The sequence below is a fragment of the Cervus elaphus genome, chromosome 19 (genome assembly GCF_910594005.1).
Source record: "Cervus elaphus chromosome 19, mCerEla1.1, whole genome shotgun sequence".
Lineage (NCBI taxonomy): Eukaryota > Metazoa > Chordata > Mammalia > Artiodactyla > Cervidae > Cervus > Cervus elaphus.
This window is the reverse complement of record NC_057833.1, coordinates 49,360,487-49,384,722: the sequence shown is the minus strand read 5'-3', so window position 1 is coordinate 49,384,722 and position 24,236 is coordinate 49,360,487. Positions and strand designations below refer to the sequence as shown.

At 46.3% G+C, this 24,236-nt stretch overlaps 1 protein-coding gene across 2 annotated transcripts in view; it reads right to left on the bottom strand.

Moving 5' to 3' along the window:
* The window catches only part of ITGB5 (integrin subunit beta 5), a 113,056-nt gene that overhangs the window by 51,022 nt on the left and 37,798 nt on the right, over positions 1–24,236 (bottom strand). For both annotated transcript variants that reach the window (XM_043875498.1, XM_043875499.1), the window contains exons 5-6: positions 22,042–22,210; positions 1,121–1,282 (exon numbers count right to left, since the gene is read on the bottom strand). In XM_043875498.1, the coding sequence (XP_043731433.1) occupies positions 1,121–1,282; positions 22,042–22,210 (331 nt within the window). The remainder of the gene's footprint in view (positions 1–1,120; positions 1,283–22,041; positions 22,211–24,236) is intronic.

Genomic DNA, 24,236 nt, shown 5'->3' with positions numbered 1-24,236 from the left:
AAGAGCAGTGACCACATCCTACCATCAGCACCTGTTTGTCCTCTCTCCCCTAAGGCTTTCTTCCTGATCTCGTTGCCCTATTTTCCTTTTCCCATGCCCAATGTTGGGCCTGCCAATGCCCTGTACAGGTTCTGCTCAGTCCTCTCATGGCTCAGAATGGGCAGAAAAGGCTGCTGACATTTGGACAAGTTGGGCTGTGGCGTGGGAAGGGGTACAGAGGAGGGAGGGGGGGGAAGATGTTCCCTGAAGGATGCTGCGAGGCAGCTTAACAAAGTCCTGAAGGATTTTAAGGGCCGATAACGGGTCCAAGAGTCCTCATCAGTGAGGTTCTACAGTTATCAGGTAGTATAGTTAGGAGTTCTTTCTCTGGACTCCATTATTCTTGACCACCTCTTGAAACTGGAGAAAATGGGTTAGTCCGGCAAGATTTAGAAAGAATTTCTCTCTAGTCAGCCACTCTGGAAAGCGCATTTGGGAAGGAAGAGGGTATCTTGGAAGAAAAAACAAACTTTGTATAGCAAGTGTGAAATAAAATCTTAATTGTTGGGTCTGGGTGATAGGTAGGTAGAAGTTCATTTACTGGCCTATTGTATGTTTGAAATTCTGCATAAATTCTATTTAACTGCACAACCACAGTGACAGACTCCCGGGCAAGTCCTTGGGGCTTCTCATCCAGTACAGGACACCTGCCACCCGCCCCCAACACTGATGGAACTCAGGCAGGAAACCCAGGAAGTCTTGTCTGTGTTGGTCTTGCCCCATAACTTCTGTCCCAGTTTTTTTTCCTCTGCAGGAACACAGTCCTCTCTCTCATGTAAAACTGCCTCTTCCCTTTGACATCTATCCTGTCTTGCCCACCTCTTCCTTTGACTAAACACTCCCCGTGTGGGTGCATAACAGCAGAAACATGAACCAGCTACAGAAATCCTTGAGAAACACCCTAAGGTAATGATGAGCAGGAGTTCTGGAAGCCCAGTTGGAGGAGATGGAATAGAAACCCAGTCCCAAGAAAGGATGGGGAAGTCAGTGAGCAGAGGTCCAGAGGAAGGTGGTCAAGGCTGGGTGAGGCCTCACACCACAGGCAAGGTCACAAGGGCGGTGCCGGGGGTCTGGCCCTCACCATCTGGTTGGACGCCGTGTACTCGTTGGCCTCGTTCAGGTGGCACTGGCCATCGTGCGGCTGCACCAGGCCCCCCAGCTTTCCGTCCAGCGCGATGTGGGGCACGTCGTCCGTGGTGAACACCAGCAAGTGCAGTGCATCCTTTCGCCAGCCAATCTTCTCCTGAGGGACAGAGGTTGACGGGTTTAAAGGCTTCCTAGCTGCTGCCCAAGCCTGCCCTGGGGCATCAGACAGGGCACTGGCCCTTCTCAGGGGTTGTGGTGTGGATCAGAGGTGATCCTCTGTGTGCATAGCTGGGGATCACTCTACAAGCACTGGGGGATTGCAGAGAGCCAGCTGATGGGGAAAGCCGAGGGGCAGAGGTGAATCTCCATTGTGGGGCCCACCTGTGCCTGGAACCCCTCACTGCAGGCCACCCTGCCCTCACTGCTCCCACTCTCTACCTGATGGCCACTCCTCCTGGAGGCCTGCCCTTTGAGTCTCCCATAGTATTCCTTCCACAGAACAGACTTTAGCCTACCCCAACTTCCCCACACCAACACACTAGGCTGGCTGCCAAGGTCTAAGATGATCGGTAAGTGACCACTTCAGTCCCCCAATTAAGACACAAATCACTCAGAACAGAGGACCCAAATGACCAACAGATGATCTGTCTTTGGAGAATCTGGTAAAATCTGCCATCTTTCTGGTAGATGTAAACCACTTCAATCATTAATTGAACTACTCCAGTGATTAAGGTCAATCAGATAAGCTCTCTTCTCCCTTTAACTGCTTCACTGTATGGAATATGTCCACTCTTCGGACAGAGGCATGGCTCAATACAGGCTATACTGTCAGGGAAGGACTCTATTTTAAATCTTTAACCACTGTAGCCCTGATAATACACAAATCACTCCTAATCATTACTATTAGGAGCAGCTAGATCATGATACAGGGCAACAAAACCTGGGATTGGGGTGCTTTCATACCAGTAGTGAAAGAAAATACATGTAACAGGATGAACATAGGAAGGGTTTAAACACTACTGAGTTATCTGCACATGGACACTTGACACTGAAATAGGAGACTGGATTCACAGACTTCACAAGTTAAAAGCTATCATCTTATGGCAGATGAGGGGGTGAGGGTATCATTCTTTATCACCAAAATGATGGACAAAACAGCCTTTAAGAGCTATGATATTTTCTCATTTACTCCAAAAGTAGCATGGAAATAAGTCACAAAAAGTCAGAGTAACACAATGAAGAAAAGATGGTTTGAAAGGAAGCCAGTGAGGACTGAAAGCCAGGATACCAGCTGTGAGCAAGGAATCCACCTTTGGGGAGTCGGTTTCCCAGATGCTCAACATTCAGCCAACAGACAATTACCAACCTCTGACCTTGCGCAGGCTCCATGGAAGGCACTGGGTCTATGAAATCATCTGTTCCAGACCTCAAAAAGCTTGCAGTCAAGCAGAAACAAAACCTCAACGCATCAGGATAAGTGTGCTAAAGAAGGTAAATAGCCTCTCAACAGAAACTGGGGGAGGAGGCGAGAAAGGCTTCCCAGGGCAGAGGAAACATAAACTGAGCTAAAGGTGAGGAGGACCCTCCCAGGAAGCTGGGGATGGGGAGGTGTCCTAGGCACTAGTAAAGGCACAATAAGAAGGCCAGGTATAGAGGACAGAATCTCCTCTGTCCATGGAATTCTCCAGGTAAGAATAATGGAGTGGGTTGCCATTCCCTTCTCTAGGGAATCTTCCCAACCCAGAGATCGAACCCAGGTCTCCTGCCTTGCAGGCAGATTCTTAACTGTCTGAGCTACCAGGAAGCCCAGTAAAGGCACAATGAGGCGACCAGCCACATTTTCAAAACCCTGAGGAAGAAACCTAGAATGTCCCTTACAGCAATGCAATTCTAAGTTGTGACAAAACCAATTTAAGGGATTAGAAGTGGAAAGAAGTGGGTCCCCTTGGTGACAAGACAGAATATGTTAGGAGGGCTAATAACTGGCATATATGGGAACTCAACAATGAAAACTCAAACGATTTTGAAAAACAACAACAAAGTTGTGGGTTCATTCAATAAGGCCAAAACTTACTATACAGCTACAGTAATTAAGACAGTGTGGTACTGACGAAAGTACAGACACATAGACCAGTGGGACACAACAGAGACCAGAAATAGACCCACACACACATGGTCAATTTAATGGAATAATTAGACATCCATATGAAAAAAAAAAATGAAGCTTAACCCATACCTCTCATTATATACAAAAATGAACTCAAATAGGGTCACAGACCTAAAACTATAACACGTCCAAAGGAAAGGAAGGAGAAAAAGCTTTATAATCTCGGTTTGTAATCTTGGTATAAGCAAGACTTCTTAACTGATTCACAGGATAAAAATCTGATGAATTGGACTTCACCAAAATTAAAACCATCTTCTCTTTGAAAGTTACCATTGAGAAAATGAAATGACAAGGCATGATTGGAGAAAATGTTTGGCAAAAAATAAAAATCTGATAAAGGACTTGTATTCAGAATGTACAAAGCACTCTCGTAGGTTGATAACAACACAAACAATTGAATTTTTAAAAATAGAGACTTGAACAGACATTTACCAAAGAAGAGATATGCATGGAAATAAGCACATGAAAGGACACTCAACATCATTAGCCATTAAGGAAGTGCACATTAAATTCACAACGAGATGCCACTGGATAGCTATGCCAATAGCAAAGAAAGAGCCCTAAAGATACCAAGCGCTGGAAGGAATGTGGAACAACTAGAACTCTTATAACTGCTAGTGAGAATACAAAATGTTCTGGCAACTTTGGAAAACAGTTTGGCATATTCCTATAAAGTTAAATACACACTGACCATCAATTCAGCAATCTCACTCCTTGGTATTTATCCAAGAGAAATGAAAACTTTTGCTCACATAAAAACTACTATGCAAATATTTATATAGCAGCTATTCATGATCACCAAAATTTAGAAACAATCCAAATGTCCATTAAGCAGTGAATACATAGACATACTGTCATACATCTCTACGATGGAATACTATTCCATTGCAATAAAAAGGGACAAACTGCAGATACACACAACTCAGATGAATCACCAAAGCTCTAGATTTAAGTGGAAAAAGCCTGACTCAAAAGGCAACTAACTGCCTAACTTCATTCAGAAGACATTGATGGAAAGACAAATATATAGGGACAGAAAACAGATCGGTGGTGGCCAAAGACTGAGGGCAAAGAGAGGATCAACAACAGACACCAGAAAACTTTCTGAGGTGAAAGAACTCACCTACATGTCTCTTTTTGTACATTTTTTTCCTTCATCTGTATCTTAATTGTGAGGGTGGCTTTAAGACTTTATACATATAAAACGGTGAATTTTATTCTATGTAAATTATCCTTCAATACACCTGACTTGAAAAAACCCTTTAAGAAGTTTTTTGACTCAATGACTCTCCTTTGGGAGACTATCTGCAAGAAGTATTCTGAAACACACATAGCAGTATTCTTACTAAGAGTGACAAAACGGGAAAGAGGTGAATACCCTACTATTTGGGAACAGTTAAGTCAACTGAGATCTCTCCTCACTGACATTAGAAATTATGTTCATAAAAAGTATGAAATTATTGTAAACATTTATAACAGTGAAAAAGAATACAGTACTGTAATTACAGTGTGATTACAAACAACATAAGAAGTATCACTTTCTATTAAAAAGAAAAGAGACTGAAACAAAATACAGCATAATATCACTGGGGTTGAGTTTAGAGGCAACATCTTCTTTCCCATTTTTTCCTCAAACTATCTTTAATAAGCAAATGCTACTTTAAAAGACTAGGCTTTGAATGTTGGCCGTCATTTGCCTCCTTTTCTTCTATGCCAGCTTCTCAAGTGGCATGTAGAAGCCTACAGGAGAGTAACAAGCAGACAGAATAATGTGAAACGTGTGAGCTTGAAGGTGGGCACAGGAGGTTTTTGCCATCACCCAATTACCTGTGTAGATCTGACCACATTATTTAACACCTCTAAGTTTTTTCATGTTAGTAAGAAGGAATAATAATACTTAAAGTTTATTGATCATCTCCACTGTTCCATCCCATCTTCACCGCAACCTTTATGAAGGAGGTAACATACTGTCATCTTGCAAATGAGGACATTGGTGTTCACAGACATTAAGTCACCAACCCAAGGTCACTGAACCAGTAAGGACCACAGAAGTCAGCTTCAGACGATCTGCCTCTACACACAAAGCTGAACTATCCAATCACATAGGGAGAGGGGAGGGTGTGTGATAATTGAAATAATTCAAAGTACATGGTAGGCTCTCAATTAATGACTGTTGGATCCAAGATAAATGTTTGCTGAACTGGAAGATTCCATCTAAAACAGAAATAGTTCCACAAATGAAGAGTAGCATAGCATAATGATATTAATTCTGTCTTCTCTGAAGTGGACTCTTACTGTGTAAGTGATGTTAACAAACTTAGCCAAGAGGTCGGGCTGTGGAGAATGACATGCTGATTCATTCACCCAGGTTTTGGGACTTGGAGATTATACAAGCACTGACTCCAAAGAGAATTTACAATAGAAATAACTTTCCCACTGTCTGCCTGGACTATTTTGAAGGCTTAAGCTTTGTACCTACATTTACGGCAGAGAGCAGTATTGGGAAAGTAGATTTTTTTAAGGGAATAACTATTAATACAAAATGCAGTGTGGCATGGGAGCCAGTGTATGAGAGTGTTGGCATAGACAAGGCTGAGTCTTTGCTTTTTGAGGCCCTCAGTCAGTCATGTCATCTCTCTAAGCCTCAGTGTCTTCATCTGTAAAATGAAAATAATCCTATTTTGCAGGGTGGATGCTAGGTTAACAAGTATTTAGTACATATGACGGACTTAAAAAAGGATCGATGGTTATTACTCTCAGACTAGTAATAACTTTTACGTCTCTTCTCCTTTTACTGCTTAATGTATGAGGCTCCACAGTTGCCATAGGTACAATGAAGAATTGCAAACCAGGAAGTTTAAAAGCTTTCTATTAATTAAAACCACTGATATCCTACCACACACCTAATGGCTAAATATTAAAAAGACTGGCCATATCAAATGCTGAGGGAGAAAATGTAACCAACATACACTGCCCATAAGAATGCAAAGTGATACATGTACTCTGGAAAACAGTTTGACAGTTTCTTAAAAAGTTAAACATCTTCCATATGACCCAACCATTTCACTCCAAAGGACTGACCTATGAGAAATAAAAGCGTCAGTTCAGTTGCTCAGTCGTGTTCGACCATTTGTGACCCCATGCACTGCGGCACGCCAGGCCTCCCTGTCCATCACCAACTCGCAGAGTTTACTCAAACTCATATCCACAGAGTCAGAGATGCCATCCAACCATCTTGTCCTCTGTCAACCCCTTCTCCTCCCACCTTCAATCTTTCCCAGCATAAGGGTCTTCTCTAGGGAGTCAGTTCTTCCAGGTGGCCCAAGTATTGGGAGCTTCAGATTCAGCATCAGTCCGTCCAATGAATATTCAGGACTGATTTCCTTTAGGATGGACTGGTTAGATCTCCTTGCAGTCCAAGGGACTCTCAAGAGTCTTCAACACCATGGTTCAAAGCCTCAATTTTTGGCGCTCAGCTTTCTTTACAGTCCAACTCTCACATCCATACATGACTACTGGAAAAACCATAGCTTTGACTAGACTGAATTTTGTTGGCAAAGTAATGTCTCTGCTTTTCAAATATGCTGTCTAGTGATCACAACTCTCCTTCCAAGGAGCAAGTGTCTTTTAATTTCACAGCTGTAGTCACCATCTACAGTGATTTTGGAGCCCCCAAAAATAAAGTCTCTCACTGTTCCCATTGTTTCCCCATCTATTGGCCATGAAGTGATGGGACGAGATGCCATGATCTTAGTTTTCTGAATGTTGAGCTTTAAGCCAACTTTTTCACTTTCATAAAGAGGCTCTTTAGTTCTTCTTCACTTTCTGCCATAAGGGTGGTGTCATCTACATATCTGAGATTATTAATATTTCTCCTGGCAATCTTGATTCCAGCTTATGCTTCATCCAGCCCAGTATTTCTCATGATGTATTCTGTAAATAAGTTAAACAAGCAGGGTGACAATATACAACCTTGACGTACTCCTTTCCCTATTTGGAACCAGTCTGTTGTTCCATGTCCAGTTCTAACTGTTGCTTCTACCTGCATACAGATTGTTCAGGAGGCAGGCCAGGTGGTCTGGTATTCCCATCTCTTGAAGAATTTTCCACACTTTGTTGTGATCCACACAGTCAAAGGCTTTGGCGTAGTCAATAAAGCAGAGATAGATGTTTTTCTGGAACTCTCTTGCTTTTTCGATGATCCAACTGATGTTGGATATTTGCTCTCTGGTTCCTCTGTTTTTTCTAAATTCAGTTTGAACATCTGGAAGTTCACAGTTCACATACTGTTGAAGACTGGCTTGGAGAATTTTAAGCATTATTTTGCTAGCGTGTGAGATGAGTGCAATTGTGCGGTAGATTGAGCATTCTTTGGCATTGCCTTTCTTAGGGATTGGAATGAAAACTGACCTTTTCCAGTCCTGTGGCCACTGCTGAGTTTTCCAAATTTGCTGGCAGATTGAGTGCAGTGCTTTCACAGTATTATCTTTAAGGATTTGAAATAGCTCAACTGGAATTTCATCACCTCTACTAGCTTTGTTCATAGTGATGCTTCCTAAGGCCCACTTGACTTCCCATTCCAAGATGTCTGGCTCTAGGTGAGTGATCACACCAGCGTGACTATAGGTCCATACAAACACTTGAGCAAATTTACATTATAGCTGCTCCATTTATAATAGGCAAAAACTACCAAATATCCAAAACAACCCAGATATCCATCAATGGTGGATGGACAAACTGTGGTGTATCTATACAATGGAATACTACTCTGTAACAAAAGGAAGGAATGGAGACACTCAACAGCACAGATGAATCTCAAAACAATGGTACTGAAATAAACTGGGGAGGTGGCGGGGGGGAAGAGTATATACTGACTGGATTAATAAAATTTTAACAAATGCAAACTCAAATGTAGTGACAGAAAGCAAAGTAGTGAGGGCCTGGGGAAAGAGGGCAGGAGATGCAGGAGGGAGAAATGAAAAAAGAGCAAAAGTACTCGCTGCGGGAGAAGGATGTGTGTTAGTCACCTCGACTGCAGTGCATATACACCTCAAGGGTATGTATAAAGGTCAAAATGCGCCAAATCGTACACTTTCTTTTTTTTTTCAAATCATACACTTTCAATACATGTAATTTATTATACTAGGGGTTTCTCAGGTAGCTCAGTGGTAAAGAATCCACCTGCCAAAGCAGAAGACACAGGAGACATGAGTTCAATCCCTGGGTCGGGAAGATCCCCTGGAGGAGGAAATGGCAACCCACTCCATTATTCTTGCCTGGAAAAATCCCATGGGCAGAGAAGCCTGGCAGACTACAGTCCACGAGGTCGCAGAGAGTCGGACACGACTGAGCATGCACTCAGTGGATATATAATAAACTTATGTGTGCAAGCTCAGCTGTGTCCAACTCTTTTGAGCCCATGGACTGTAGCCGACCAGACTCCTCTGTCCACGGGACTTTTTCAAGCAAGATCACTGGAGTGGGTTGCCATTTCCTCCTCCAGGGGCTCTTCCCGACCCAGGGATCGAACTCACATCTCACGTGTCTTCTGCATCGGCAGATGAGCCACCTAGGAAGCCCATACATCCAATATACTCAATAAAGCTTTTCTTTTTTGAAAAAGAAGGCTTAGCTTGCTCAGAAATTCATTCAAATACAGAAATTTAGATGACCAGACTCGATGTCAGTACTGCGCTGGGAACACCAGTTATGAGTATTCCTTTGTCTGGTGGCAGTGTCCACAGAAGCAGCTGGGTGCGTAGGCTCCAATGAATGGATGAGTGGCAAATCTTGGTTCATGCCCACACCTTCCCTCAGCTTGTCTTTGTGACCTTGGGCAAGTTACTTTATCTTTATCTTTCCCAGTCCCAGCTTCTCAGCTATAAGATGGAGATAATAATAGTATTGATAGAATAGGGCTATTGAGAGGATTAAAACAAAATCTACACACAAGGAGCAATCAGCTCAGTACCTGCATGATGTAAATAGAGAAGAACTGACAGTGACTGTCCTTGTTATTTCCATGAGGCTGAAAATCTGTGACTTAAATTCAGAAATGCCTAATCTTGGTTTTGGATTGTAAGGATGTGATGTTTATCTCCTTTCAGCTCTCTGCATTTTCTAAATTTTTAGATTGAATATATTCTCTTTTTTATACAAAACTATTTTAAGAGAAAAAAAAAGATTTATTTGTTTAGCTAAACTTTTCTCCAAGTCTCTGGATGAAAACAAGATTTTTAAAAGCCAATCTCCTCCAACATGACAGAGGTCTGCCCTCAGATGAAAATGTCAGGGGTGGGAGGGACGGAAATGCGCTGGACTCAGAAGTCAGAAACCCAGTGTCTGGCCAAGACTACAGCTCACTTGCCTTCTCCTTGGTCAAGTCTGCATCAAAGCCACACAAGATCTGTTCCAGCCTCCCAACTCCCAGTTCCCACGCGCTCAGGAGGAGCATCTAGAGAAGACAGGGAACAGGACTCGTCTACTCCAGGAGCTCAGCGTCTGCTTCCACAGCTCAAGGATGTCTCTCCATCATAAATAAACGGGGCATCCTCCTGGTCTCTCTTCTGGTCTGACTGCCCTAAATGTAGGAGTGCTCTCCCTCCCCTAGGAAACGCAGCTCCCAAATCCCACCCTCCCTGGGCACTGTTCCATTAGTCAATTTCCTTTGCTTCCTTCCTTGTGCCTAAAAATATGCTCATGACCCACTTAAAATAAATACCCTGCTTTTGACCCAGCATCTCTCATCACCTGTCTCTAAGACTAGCAGACAGGTTGCCTCTACTTCCTCTCCCCAATTCTGTATAACCCAGCCTCCTCACATGCCTCCACTCCCTCTTTCACAGATGGTTCTAGCTGCACGCCACAGTGGTTCTCTGCCCTGGCTGCACTTGAGGGTACTCTAATGATGCTAATGCCCAGCGGCTCTCCTGTGACCTGTAGCCCAGCCACCAGGTTCCAACTCCCAGGTGAGACTCCAGTGCGGCCAAGGTGGAGAACCCCATGCTGAGGTCCTGTCGCCAACCCCACAGCCATCCATCCTCTCACCTTGTTCTCCCGCCTCTCTGCTGCCAACCAGGGCCTCCCTCAAGCTCTCCTGCCCTTGGTGTCCTGGACATTATACCGTTCAGTGCCCCATTCCCCTCCAGCTGTTGAAGATTCCACTTCCTCTCCAGGCACTGGATGAGGTGAAAGGTAACACTGTCCTCTGAGGAGATTTACCCAAGTTCTGTGCATCTGCTTGAACAGCACACAATTATGCCCCGCCCCCCCTGCCCCCACCCCACCCCCACCCCGCCCCCAACCTCCTCCTGGAGTTTTAGTCCCAGGTCTACATCAAAAACCAGATGTGTCTGCCATCACCTAAAACTCAACTTCTCCAAAGTTAAGACACCATCTTCCCCATTTCTGACAAAGGGACCATCAAATGTCTTATCTAGAAAACTTAAGAGGTGTCTCTTTCATCCTACCTTCCTGGTCCTCCAACAGCACCTGTCCAGTCCCAAACTGTCCATTCCGTCTTATAGTCCATTCCCATGACCTGTGCTGAGCCAGAGCCTCTGGGCAGTGCAGCATGTCTCACCCTCCTTTTCCTAAGCCCACTCTGTGTGAGCAGCCAAGGTCCCAGGCCCACCCCTCTCCCGGCCACCAGTTTGCATCCTGCCACCCGAGGGTGATGTGTTCTGTGACTCACGTTTACTCCAGCTGTTCAGGTGAGTCACGCATGTGCATAGGAGACCATGCTGTGTGAAAAGCAGCAATCCACAGACTCCAGACACACGTGACAGGAGTCACGAGTTGGGGGGAGCTGTCACCAAGCCCAGAATCTCTGACTCTGTCCAGGTCACAGGAGGCAAACCCTCTGATTTTCTGGGTACCAAACATTCTACTCTGTGCTGGAGCTGGAGATGACTTCACCAGTTGGAAGCTCAGTGGAGAACTTACCAACACTCTGCTCTGTCCTTAGAAAGCAGCAGAAATCTAGAGCTGAGAGAAGAGAGAAAGGGGTGTGGGGCCCAAAACAACAAAGAGCATTGCACCTGGCACATACTTTGTGCTCAGTGAGGAATGAGTCGTAAGTGGACACATGAACAAGATCAGGGCTGTGTAACAAAAAACCTCCCTCACAATGTCTAGAAGTCTTCAATCACATCACTCCCTATTCCACCAACTATTTAATATGCTTTGGAATCCAACAAACATCTTCTTTTAATCATATAAATATGGGAAGCATTAAGGGGCTAATTTAATTGAAAATGTTTCATCCAATCACCTGTTACACACTGGGATCTGAGAAAACTAATAGGGACTGCAGAAAAAGTGGCTGCAGGACCAGGGGATCCCCCAATACAAGCTGCAGGAGCCGGAAGGATGGGGGAGGGGGCAGTGGGACGATTACTGGAGGCCCTGGGCAGCCAGGCCTGGATAGGGGGACCGGGGACCTTGAAATGGCAAAGACGGAGCAGCAGTTCATAAAAAGGGGAAGCAGACTGGAGACGGAACACCCGGTCTTACAGCCTTTGAGAAAATAAATAGAAACTGGATCCTCCCAAGAGTGAAGACAAGCTTGCAGGCTTGTTCACCTCCAACATCTGGCTCCACGGTTGGACTGGGGGAGAAATAAGGGCTAGGGAGTGAGGGTGTAGTTTCTCTATTTGATGATATGAAGCTCTGGCCTGTGAGGCTTTGGTTTCTGGGGTTGGAACGAGTCACACACAAGGGGCTACAAGGTCTGACAAAGGAAGAAGGTCACTCAAAGGACCAAGAACAGGCTTCTATCCTCCCTGCCCACTTCCAGACTGTCCCTGGGTCCCCCTGATCAGCTGCCCACGTCACATGGACTTTTGCCCACTGGGCAAGGTGGCTCCATGGGGAAGCCATCGGGAGCGGAAAGCTTTTCTGGGCATCAGCTTCAGGCTAGCTGTGGTTGGCACACAAAACAAGTGTGCAGGCAGAGTTCATATCACAGTAACTGAATACAAATGCAGCTTAAAAGGGTACAGTGAGGCTCAAAGGGAACAGGCTAGAAGAGGTCACTACAGAACAGAAGCACCAGTGAGTTATTGGGCAAAAAAGCCACTTCAGAGGAAACACCTAGCACCTGGAGTTTGGAAGGGCCCTCAGAGGTTGGCTCAACCATGCTCTGTCCTGTGTAGGAACCTTTTGTCTGGCACCCCAACCACATGGGCCTGGGGTCCCCATACAGATCCACTGTCACATCTGGCAGCCTGTTCCACGCCAAACAGAGGTCTTTGTTAGACAATTCTCCCTTGTCTTGAACACAAACCTGTTTCTCTGTGGCCACCCAGGTATGTTCCCTGGAACAGCCCTCCTCCATAGTCATGTCTGAGGTCAGGAAACACGCTTCTTCCTGTGGTGTCTCTCCTCCTGGTTAACCTTTAACCACTCCTCAGAGGTGTGGTTTCCAACCCCAGCACCATCCACTCACCCTCTCTGTTCTCCAGCATCAATCTCTGTTTTAAACACAGCCCCAGAGGCACATGCAGGGCCCAGGATGTAGCCTGGCTGCAGAGGAAGGAGGGGCTGGGACCGAGAGTGGCTGGGTCTTCTGACAGGCTCACGGAAGCTGTGGGTCCTGATGCTCACATCCCAGTGACCTTCTCACACACAGGGACCACATCAGAGCATGGCAAGTGTGAGAGGGAGGTTCAGATATGCCCTGTGGGAGGGTGGGGGAGAGCCTGGCACATCGATATCTAGGAACCCAAGAAAAGCTAACACCCCACCCAACAGCCTTAGAGGACATGGGTTGGGTCACCCAAAGGCAGGCTGCCTTGTTCACCTCAGCTTGCTCGTTTCTGTTCGGAGACAAGGCCCACAGTACTGTCATTGGCAGACAGAGTTCAATACAGGGGAGGCCTTGGGTCAGGATGCCGTGTAGCTAGCAGTTTCTGCGAGGACAGAAACACCAGCTTTAATCATGGGGTTCTCTGTTCTCAAATCGGCCTATCTAAGTAAAAGCAATGGTCACTCAAACACCTGGTCCTCCAGCCAGGTGTCGACACAGCCACGGGCCTCAGTTGTCATGGAAGAGTCACCAGCCACACACAACCCTCACTGCTGGGAAGGATGCACCATTTGAGAAAGTGTCTCCACAGCGCTATGTGGGAGAGCCAAACAGCAGAGCCACAGTTCCCAGATGCTGGAAAATTATAAATGCGAAAGGGGATTCAGAGTTCCCATCTCACAGATGGGAAAGCCAAGGGCAAAAACACGCATTACTCCAAGGGCTGGGCTCTGGCAGTGCCCGGACCTTGGCATGGTACCTGAGGTTTCCCTAGCAAACCCAGAGGCTGCTGGAGCCTCCTTATAACTGTTTCTGGTAAACAGGATGCTCTGCGCTCCAGAGGACAGCAGCATGTGCGGCCGTCTCCCCAGGGACAGACTTGGTCCTGGCTCTACTGCTGGTGAACTGAGTCACATGGGAAACCAAAATGCTTCCTGAGACCAGGACCCGCCCTCTTTGGAAGCACGCCCCTCCCACCTCTCTGCTATTGTGTGGCCACAAAACGCAGCAGGCTCTCTAAGGTCAAGGTTAAGAACTCTGTCTCTAGAGCTGGGAGAGTGGGTACAGTTCCATCTCTGGTTCTGTCATTTCCAGTTGTAAGACCTTCTAATGCTACTCAACCTTTCCAGGCTTGTTTTGATCATCAAAATGGGACAATATAAAACTACTTTCAATGGATTAGGTAAAACAAGCCCCATGAAGTACGTGGCAAAGAAGCCTGGCTCTCAGCCAATGATAATCAATATCATCATCAGCATCACAGCCTCAGGGCCAACACAGGGAGGCAAAGAGACAAAGGTGATCCCTTGAAGGGAAAGAACACTTACTTAACCCTGGGTCCCCCAAGCCAGACCTTCGACAGAGTCTGTGCATTCCGCCAGTACTTTAGACTGTGATACAGGCATCTGTCGTCCAACTGGAGAGATACTCCCGGGGCGGGAGCTGTGGCTTCATCATCTGTGTGTCTCTCACAGCACCTAATGGGGCATCCTGCAGACAAGTAAGTGCCCAACAAACTTCCAAAGTCACAACTGAAACACTTTGTGTGTTGACCTTTCAGGCAAGCACAGAGAGAGAATAGGTTTGAGGGAGGAAATGAGGAAGGGAAGAAGGCAGACCTGACCAGCCAAGGTGCAGAACCCATAGCAGAGCTGAGCTTGGGGACCAAGGAGTCTCAATTCCAACAATGCACATGAGGAAAAACAAGGCTGGATTCTCCTTGATTCACTTTCCCAATCATGTGGCCATTCAAGCCTATTTCTGTCACTTTGTAACAGTAAACATGCTCTCATCAGTAGTTTGTTCCGTTTCCATCCATGCTTTGCAGTGAAAAATCTTTTTAAAAAATCTGTCTGTGGTTCAACTTATGGGTGAAAATGTCCCACTTCATTCCTCAGGGAAAAGAAATCTCAGCCCATGACTCAGGATTTAGACATTCATCTGCAGCCCAAGCCCTAACAACATGCAGTAGAACATGTATAATGTAGATTGTTATGATAAGTCCAACCTGAACTAAAGACAACATTTGCAGTATATGAGGCTGAACTATATGCATTTTCAACTTTTGTAGGAGAAACTATCAATAATCAAATATCAAATTTCATTGATAGTAAAATGTCCATGATTTTACATGGTTCTATTTAACGTTTACAAATAGGTTGTTCTATTTCCTTTCAGTGGATCTGCAAGCTCAGATCAAATCTCAGAGGACGAGGACTTTTTCTCATCTTTCTTTAGTTTTCCTCCCCGTACCTGTCACTGAGCACTTACTGGGCACACAATAAACATTCCTGAGTTGGAAAGTATGGTCCAGTAACAGTACTTCTGGTTCTACTTCAGAGGACATGTGAAGTATGTGTGAATGACATGGAGCACTTGGGAGGCAGGCAGACTTGGGCATCCTAAACTTCAGAAGCATAAAGGAACCAGTGAGGACAAAGCATCTCCTTGTTTACCAAATGTTCAAGGAGAAACTGCCGTGTGCAGGCAATGAGCTTGGTGCTGCCGAACCAGGTGGTGTGAAAACAGATATGGTTCCCTGCCTTCAGGAAGCTTCCAGTCTCACAGGGGAGGCAGACATCACTCAAGGAGTAGCTCAAATAAAACTAAAATATAACTGTCATTGACATGACCAAGGGCCTGGTGCATGGGGACTCCAACCTCTTCAAGAGGATCAGTCAGGGAAGGCTTCCTTGACACAAGGCAAGCAAGCAGAGGTCCCAAGTAGGCAGAGAACAAACATTAAAAGAGGGTTCATGGGAGGAGAAGGGAGGGATGCATGGGCACTGGAATGCTCTGCATGATATGATACTGGGGGACACATGTCATTATATCTGTCCAAACCCATAGAACCACCAAGAAAAACCTTGTGTCAACTACGGACCTTGTGAGATAGTGATGTGTCATTCTGCTGGGGGAGGCTGTGTATGGGGGGAGGGTATATGGGAACTCTGTGTACTTCCTGTTCAATTTTACTATGAACAGAGAACTGCTCTTAAAAAATACAGTCTATTAATTTTTTTTAATTTTTGAAAGAAATGCAAGAATACAGGGGAGGAGTATTCCAAGCAGAGGAGACAGCAGGTGCAAAGGGCCTCCTATGAGTCAGAGTAATGGACTGAAGGTCACTGTGACTGGAATGTAGAGGCCAGGATGGAGGCTAGAAGAGCAGTATCAGGAGAGCCCAAGAATAAACCCTTGTCACTTTCCCCCTTTTCCTCAAATAGAGCAAAAATGAGCCCATAATCTGAAACACTGACATTCTTGCCAGGTATTGAAATACAGCCTCATTCATTGAAGGGGCCTTCTAACTTTTCCCAGCTTGAGTCCTCCTGCCATCGTCAGCCAAAAGGGAGCCAAGGTGTGGGGACAGCTATGCAGGCAACCGAGACATGGGCTTCCCTGGTGGCTCAGTGGTAAAGAAACTGCCTACCAATACAGGGGACACGGGTTTGATCCCTGGGGGGATCCCACATGCTACAGGACAACTAAGCCCATGAGCCACAACTACTGAAGCCCACTCGCCTACAGCCTGTGCTCCACAACTAGAGAAGCCACGTAATGAGTGTGTGCGCCACACACCACAACTACAGAGGAGCATCCGCTCACCACAACTAGAGAAAAGCCCACGCAACGGTGAAGACCCAGAGCAGCCATTAATTAATTTAAAAAGTGAGACACAAACTCTTCACCTGTGCCCTGTTGATAACTCTGAGTTGTAACTCTGTCCATTCCTACCGCTCGTGTAGAACCAGCAGCTGTGAGCAGGACAGTGAGGCCTACAGCACAGCTCACAGGGAGGAGGCAGAACAAGGACATATCACTCGAGGGACCAAGACAGTTGAGTGATTCAAAAGTTCACATTAAACCACGTGTGCACGCTCAGTCGCACCCCACCCTTTGAGACCCTGTGGACTGCAGCCTGCTAGGCTCCTCTGTCCATAGGATTCTCCATCCAAGAATACTGGAGTGGGTTGCTGTTCCCCCCTCCAGGAGATCTTCTCAACCCAGGGATCAAACCTGGGTCTCCCACATTGCAGGTGGATTCTTTACCCTATGAGCCACCAGGGAAGCCCCACATTAAACCACCACCATCTGCAAAACAGAAAGCCAAGGAGAACCTTTACCACCTCCGACAAAAGCACCTCATGAGCATGGACAGAGGGCCCATGTGCCTGCCCACACAGCCCCACAGCCTCCATGGACCACAGGGAAATCCAACACTTACCCGGGCTTCACAAAGACCAGGGGAAGAGCAAGCAGGGTGGGGAGCATTAGGCCCCAGAAACCATTGTGTGATCTGCTAGCAGAAACAGCTCACACACGCCGAGACAGGTAACTCAGAAAGAAAGGCTGTTGTCTACACTTCTCAGTTCGTACTTGGAAAAATGACAAGTCTCAGATCTAAAAGAAATCAGACAACAGTCAAAAGAAGCCAAATCAACTCCAGGGGAGGTTGGGCAGAGTGAAAACCTCTCAGAGCTGAGCCTGCCTCCAGCACTGGGGAATTCTCCACCCCCTGCTGTATCCACAGCAGCCCCTGCCTGGCCTGGACTCAAGCCTGAACCAGGAGAGACAAAACGTAAAAGCAAGGCAAAGGGGCACAAACAAGGCCATGACATGTCCTTTGTGAAAAGGGGCACTGACAGTACAACTGGATTGCACCCTGGACTTCCTCCCCTCCAGCCCCACCTCCCTGCACCCTCCAGCTGAGCACCCAGACCACCATGGGGCCATTAGTAGCAAAGAGACACAGTTTGAATCGGGACAAGAGGACTCTAAATCAAGTCCTCTCTGCTCTGCATGGCTACTTCCCAAAGTGCCCAGTACCAGGAAACAGACAGGGCTTGGGCTTTAGGATGAACTGGAACTGGTTCAAACCTGGTTCTACCTGCAACCAACAGTCAGTATAATGAACCTCGTGATACTCAGTTTCCTCACCTGTAAACTGGGCACTACAGCATGCGTGCTGTTGTGTCTGACTCTTGGCGGCCCTAGGACTATAGTCTGCCAGGTTCCTCTGTCCATGGGGATTCTCCAGGCAAGAATACTGGAGTGGGTTGCGTTTCCTCCTCCAGGGGATCTTCCTGATCCCGGGACTGAACTCATGTCTCTGGCATCTCCTGCATTGGCAGGCAGATTCTTTACTGCTGAGCCCCCAAACTGTGCACCAACATCACCAATACACTGCAGGACTGTTGTGAGAACCAGAGCTAGTGCATACAAAACACCTGGAGCAAGGATGATACGGGGGCAGGGGCAGCCATTATTTTGTTTCCAGAGGCCCAGAGAATCTGCATTCCCAGGAAGTCTTATCAGAGGAAGCTGTCCCTCCAGCCTCTCTGGGGCTGTGGTCCCCATTTTACATTAGGGTGCTCTCACTAGTCAAGGGATAAAGGACCCATGCCATGCCAAGACTGTTTACATGCAAACTTACTTTGTTTGCTTTGAGACATACTTAACTACCTATTTCTGAGAAGACATACAATGCTTAAAAATTTAATAAATAATGCAAAATTAGGTAATTGAGATTAGAACAGAAAAATCTATCTAAAGGGTAAGATGCATAAATGTTAGGGGACTAGAAGGGGAGGCCGAAAGGGAAACAGGCTGGGTTGCAGAGATCCGACTTTTCTGTCTGACGGGAGTGAGCAGCCCACAGAATCCACATAGCCAGGACACACCCAGCCAGGCATAACTTTGCAAGGAACTTCTTTGACTTGAGAGCCCCAGAGAACAGCAAAGCCGCGACTGAGAACTCAGAGGCCCCTGGCAGCCCCCTCCCTTCCTGTTTCCCCAGGGCACCAGCTCTCCGTATTTGGGGAGAAGAGGAAAGCAGCCATGGTTCCAATCTGAACCACTCATCACACTTCCACCTACGCAATTTCAGAATAAACAACTTAGAGTCAACTTCCAGGAAGTCCCAGGAGAGCAACAGAAGCAGTAATAGGGGAAACCATTATTCAGACCAAGAGAAAGTTTAATAACAGGTCTCTAGGTAAAAAGAAATTGGGGGTAATGGCACTCCCTCGTTCCAGCCCAGGCCAGTAGAGCCTCGGGAAAAACGCCTGCATTGGTGACAGAGGGGTTCCTTAGCTGTGGCTGCTGGTCCACGGCCTCTCCTAACAATGTGACCTGCAGTGGGGAGAGATGGCAACTCAGAACGTCCACTCGTAGAAGCAGAGTTCTACTTAACCTAAATACAATCCTAAGTAGAAACAGACTGTTTCCTTCTCTTTGCAAAGAGCGGCTTCCCAAGAAATGTAAAGTCAGCCGTCAGGGTGGGATTTAAGACCAGTCATGTGAGCATTCCATACCCCTGAGTCCCTCTAGTTGGTAACTATCAGTCCATCCTAGGGAAGCCAGAGTGAGAATGAAATCAGAACAAAGCGCCCCTGTGGGCTGGGAGGTAGGCCTATTATCAGCTCCATCTCCAGGGCATGGGGTCAGAGGAAGACAGGGGCTGGGGCTGCCTAGCCAGCTCCAGCCTGCAGATCATCTCTCCAACTGCAGAGATCACAGGCCTGCTGGCGCCTCACATTCAGTTTGTAGGATTAAGAGGAAGGGCCTTTAATCTGGGCAAATCAAGAGGAGGCAGAAAATACAGTCAACAAAATAATGCATGCTTAGGGCTTTTAAAAGAACTTTAAAAATCTCATTATCATTGAAATCTAATTAGCATTAACAATCTAAACACTGAAACAAATGATATCTAGGATTTACTTCAAATAATGGGAAATAAAATGGTTAGGAATACAAATGAAACAAGACTGGCTACAGATTGGTAACTGCCCAAGAATGGACCATGGGTACATGGGGTTTTATTTAACTATCTTCTCTATTCTCACATGTTTGAAATGTTCCATTACAAAATTTAAAAATCACATGTTATTTATTGTGAAAATTTAAGTAAAATATGAAATTAAAAAACAAAGAAAAAAATAAAAGCCACACATAATCCTATCACTAGAGTCAACTGCTGTTAACACTTTGGTCTACTTATTTCCAATCTTTTCTGTTATTTTTCTCTTTTGTTTGAACAATAGGGTCATACCTCTATACTGTTTTATCACTTGCTTTTCTTCTCTTAATTTATCTTAAGAATTATTCAAGTGCTCAAATATTCTTATAGGGTATGATTGTTACAGCCTTTCCTCAATAGACAGGTGATTTCCGATATTCAGCTGCTATAAATAAGCCTGTGGTCAACCAGGATAGATGACATTTGTTATAAATAGGTGATTTCAACTGAGAAAGAAACTGCTTGATAGGTACTCAAACAAAGAGTGACACAGCACAATGGAAAAAGAATGGCAAAGAGAAAAGCTGGGGTCTCATCAAGCTGCCTAGTTCCAAGCAATTAAGTAACTTTCCAGAGACTCCCCACAGCAAAGGGCAAGGTGGGGAATTAAAAAAAAAAACGCCGAAAGATATAAAACTGAAACACACACTAAAATGCCTCTTAGCCAACAATTCATAACCAGGCGCAGGCACTGAGTTTAAGAAATCTGTTAGCATCTCCACTGCAACACTCAAGTCTTAAAATATTGAGCTTTCAAAGGGAAGGATATTGTCATGGGTCTGGGACAACAAGGGAAGGTACTGTGGGCAAAGAACAAATCAAACAGCTTCTCACAGACCACCAAAGCTCCAGCATTCCATCACGCCATTCTAATTGCTCTAATCAAACAGAATTAATATAACTGGACAGTGCATAGGCCTGTCACTGGGTTCTTCCCCCTAAGCCTTAAAGATGACTTTCCCCTCAAAAAGAAAACCCACAATATCCCCAGGATGGGGCGATGAGAGTGATCCTGTGTTTTCCCTGCACTATTTTTTTCTGCCAAGCAGTGGATTTGGCAGAACATATCTAAAGATAGCACCCTATACAGTCAGTATTTGAATGAGAGTCAAAAACATAATTTTTCTTCCTGAGGCAAATCCATGAACTACTTTGTGACTTACTTGAAAGATTCATAGCTGAATCTAGCTGGGTCCCATCTGCCTTTCTTGGGCTGCTATGAAGCATCAGGGGCCTCTGAATCAAGCCATTCACCTCTGGCCAGCAGCTGGGCAGGGGCCACTCTGCAGCTGTCTTAGGCAGAGGCCACTGTGAGACTTTCCTCTCCGGGGCGGCCCCAAGGACCAGTGGGGCCCCAGAATGTCAGTGGGGCTGAGAAGAGGATTGAGAAGGCTGCGCTGCTTTCTTCACATTTTCCTTTCCCCTTATCTCCCTCTGTCTACCATTTGGGGTTTTATTAATATTTCAGGAAGGACAACCATGGCTCTCTTATCATTTCATAAAGGACTCAGAGGAGAAGTAAGTCTGTGAAGCACTTGACACAGGCTCTCTGAGGTCAGATATGCGGCCTCCCCAAACTGAATTCTAACCTCCCTACCCAGCCCTCCTCCCCTAGACATGGGTGTCCCAACCACCACCCTGCTGCTGAGCCCACTGAAACATTCAAGAAAGTTCTACCAATTATGCATAGTGTATGATGACCACTCTGGAAAAAATTCTGAAGTATGTGTTGGGATAGCAAAATTCAAGAGTGACATTTATTTTTATCTTTTGTTGATGTTATTGGGTTGTTTTGACAGTAGAAAATTATTTTAAGAATAAATTATTACCAACATTCCATTTATATATTTTGCTGAGATTGGAACCTCTCAAAGTCTGAGTTCATTTCTGACCTAAGTCTATGTCCTCCCTCTGGATTCATATATTATAGAGAAACAGGAAAAAGACAAACAGAAACAAAACCAAAAATGACAAGCAATTTCTTTTTTCACTGGATTTCCCCAAGACAGCAATCTTTAGTATTTACAAAAACTGGGTCATAAAGCTCTACAAGGTTCTATGCATATGGCTTGACTCCACCCCTTCCCTCCCCCCCCCCCACCCCGCCCTGCCAAAAAGAGAGGAAAAAATCAAATACAGAAACACAGAACAGCTGTCTGCTGGCAAAGACAGCTTCCCACTGCACATAGCCACATAGCCACACCCTGACACAGACACACACCAGCCCCCAGGCATCCCTGCACTCCAGCTGGTTTGACGGCTGTAGATGTCCCCACGGGCCCCACTGAGCTCACCCTCTGATGCAAAGTGGATGGGAGCCCATGGGCTGGGGTGGCTCAAAATATGCAGGCAGTGCCAACGCCCACACTGGTGCCTCTCCATTGACCTCCCGTCCGGGGACGGGACCGAAGGGAAGGTTACCTTGCAGACGGCCGCCTGCAGCACCGCATCAAAGCCGCCCTCTGGGGCATCGCGGTTCCGGGACACCCTCTGCTTTCGGACTTCCTCGTTGAAGCTGTCCACTCTGTCCGTGAGAGGCAGCAGGTGGCGGAACCCAAAGGAGGGGACACAGTTTGGGAACAGCTTGTAACTAGAGAGAAAAAGGACAAGAGTCACGTTTCCTTCATTATCTTAAAAGCTTAAACAACAACATACTCTGTGCCTTGATTGAGGGCCCTGAGTGGCACCAATGAATACTCACTCAGCCACCTACCATGCGTCCCTGGAATAGGCACACTGGGGACAACAGAGCAATAACAGTTCCTACCTCCCAAACACAAGTCCTAAAGGCAGGAAAGATAGCACACACTAGGCTCTAAGTGCATGAAATGGACAAACAGGTCAAAAGAAGCAGAGGTAACAATGGGCTTCTGCAGTCTGAGAAAGACGCCACAGAGGAGCCCTGACATGTGCCTTGAAGAGGCAAGGGCCTGGAGCACGGGCATCATAGCTTCAACAGTGCCTGAGGAAGGGAGGGGGTGCTCTTTGGGGCTGACGAAGGCGGGCAGTGTCAAGGGATGGCAGAGTGACTTTACAAAACCAGCTTCTCACATCCACTTTGCTGCTGTCGCATGATAAAAGATCACATAAATCTCTCCTGTCAACCCACTCAGAGACAACCAGGACACACTGGCACATGAGCAAACACGAAATGCAATAGGAATGAAAATGTTCTTCCTGCTTCCTCATTTATTTATAAATATTGGAATGATAAACTATCAGCTCTCCCAGATGCATGCAAAGAGAAATCATTTAGAAGCAAATCATCTTCAAATGGAATATTCTATCTGGAAATTTGGAAAGAGGGAAGTATCACATCTCAATAGAAGATTAATGCCATATCTCTCTCCTGAGTATTCATTGGAAGGACTGATGCTGAAGCTCCACTACTTTAGCCACCTGATGGGAAGAGCCGTCTTGTGGGAAAGGACCCTGATGCTGGGAAAGATAGAGAGCAGAAGGAGAAAGGGGCAAAAGAGGATGAGATGGCTGGATGGCATCACTGACCCAATGGACATGAGTCTGAGCCAATTCCAGGAGATGGTGAAGGACAGGGAAGCCTGGCGTCCTACAGTCCACGGGACTGCAGAGTCAGACATGAGTTAGTGACTGAACAATAACAAAAAACAACTCTCCTGACTGTTGGGTGTTCTCATCTTCAGTCCACAGTAGAGATCCCAAGTGGCAGCGTTCCTGGAGGAAGTTAGATCCCAACCATAGCTGCAGGAGTGTGAGTTGGGCATAGAGCCAACAGAATAGGGCGAGAGGCCTGACACTGCTTCCAGGAAGGCTCACGAGGTACAGGGGGAGAGGGAAGAGTGAACACAAGGCCCTGCGGCAGAAGTGAGCCCAAGGGTGGAGGGCGGCCAGCAAGACCGTAGGGCTGGGAGTCAGAGCAAAGATGGGCAGTGAGGCAGCTGGGGGGCCAGCTGGACAGACTGAAGGTCTGTGGCCATGCTAAGGAAGCCTCTCAGAACAAAGATGAAAACCAAACTTAACAGACAGGCACAAGGGGATGCCTTCATAACCCAATCCAAGCCATGTGCATGGGAAGGGAAGCAGGCTTAGGACCTAGTAGCTCCTGCCTAATTGCACATGGAAGGGCAGCCAGGGCAGATCTGAGAGGCTCCCCTCCTCCATAAGAGGCAACTCTGGACTTTCTAAGAGGCTACGCCACGCCTCTCAGGTCCTTCAGTATCTGCTCCATCAGTCACCAGCTGCAAGCCAGCTGTGGATGGTCAACCCCACTGCCGTAACGGCTGTGGTGCCTCCCGGATGAGGAGAACCATCAGAGGCTGTCCCTGTTTGCCTTGCCTTTGTTTCACTCCTTCTTCCTTCCACCTAAATCTTTCCCCACCCCTTGTGCTTGCACAGATCAAGCTTGTCTATAACCCATGACTCCAGGCCGTCCAAACTTTCTATTCCCATTCTCAGCTGACCATAAAGAGAAAGGTCACGGAAATTGTATTCCCAGATGGAAATAGGAAGTGAGCTGAGAAACAGGAAGTGAGTCCCATCGTGGTGCTCTGACAAATAGAGGGACCCAGGAGGAAAAAAATGTACACAGACTCTTCCTCACCCTTTGAGCAACTTCACCCTGTGCTGTGCTAGCCCAT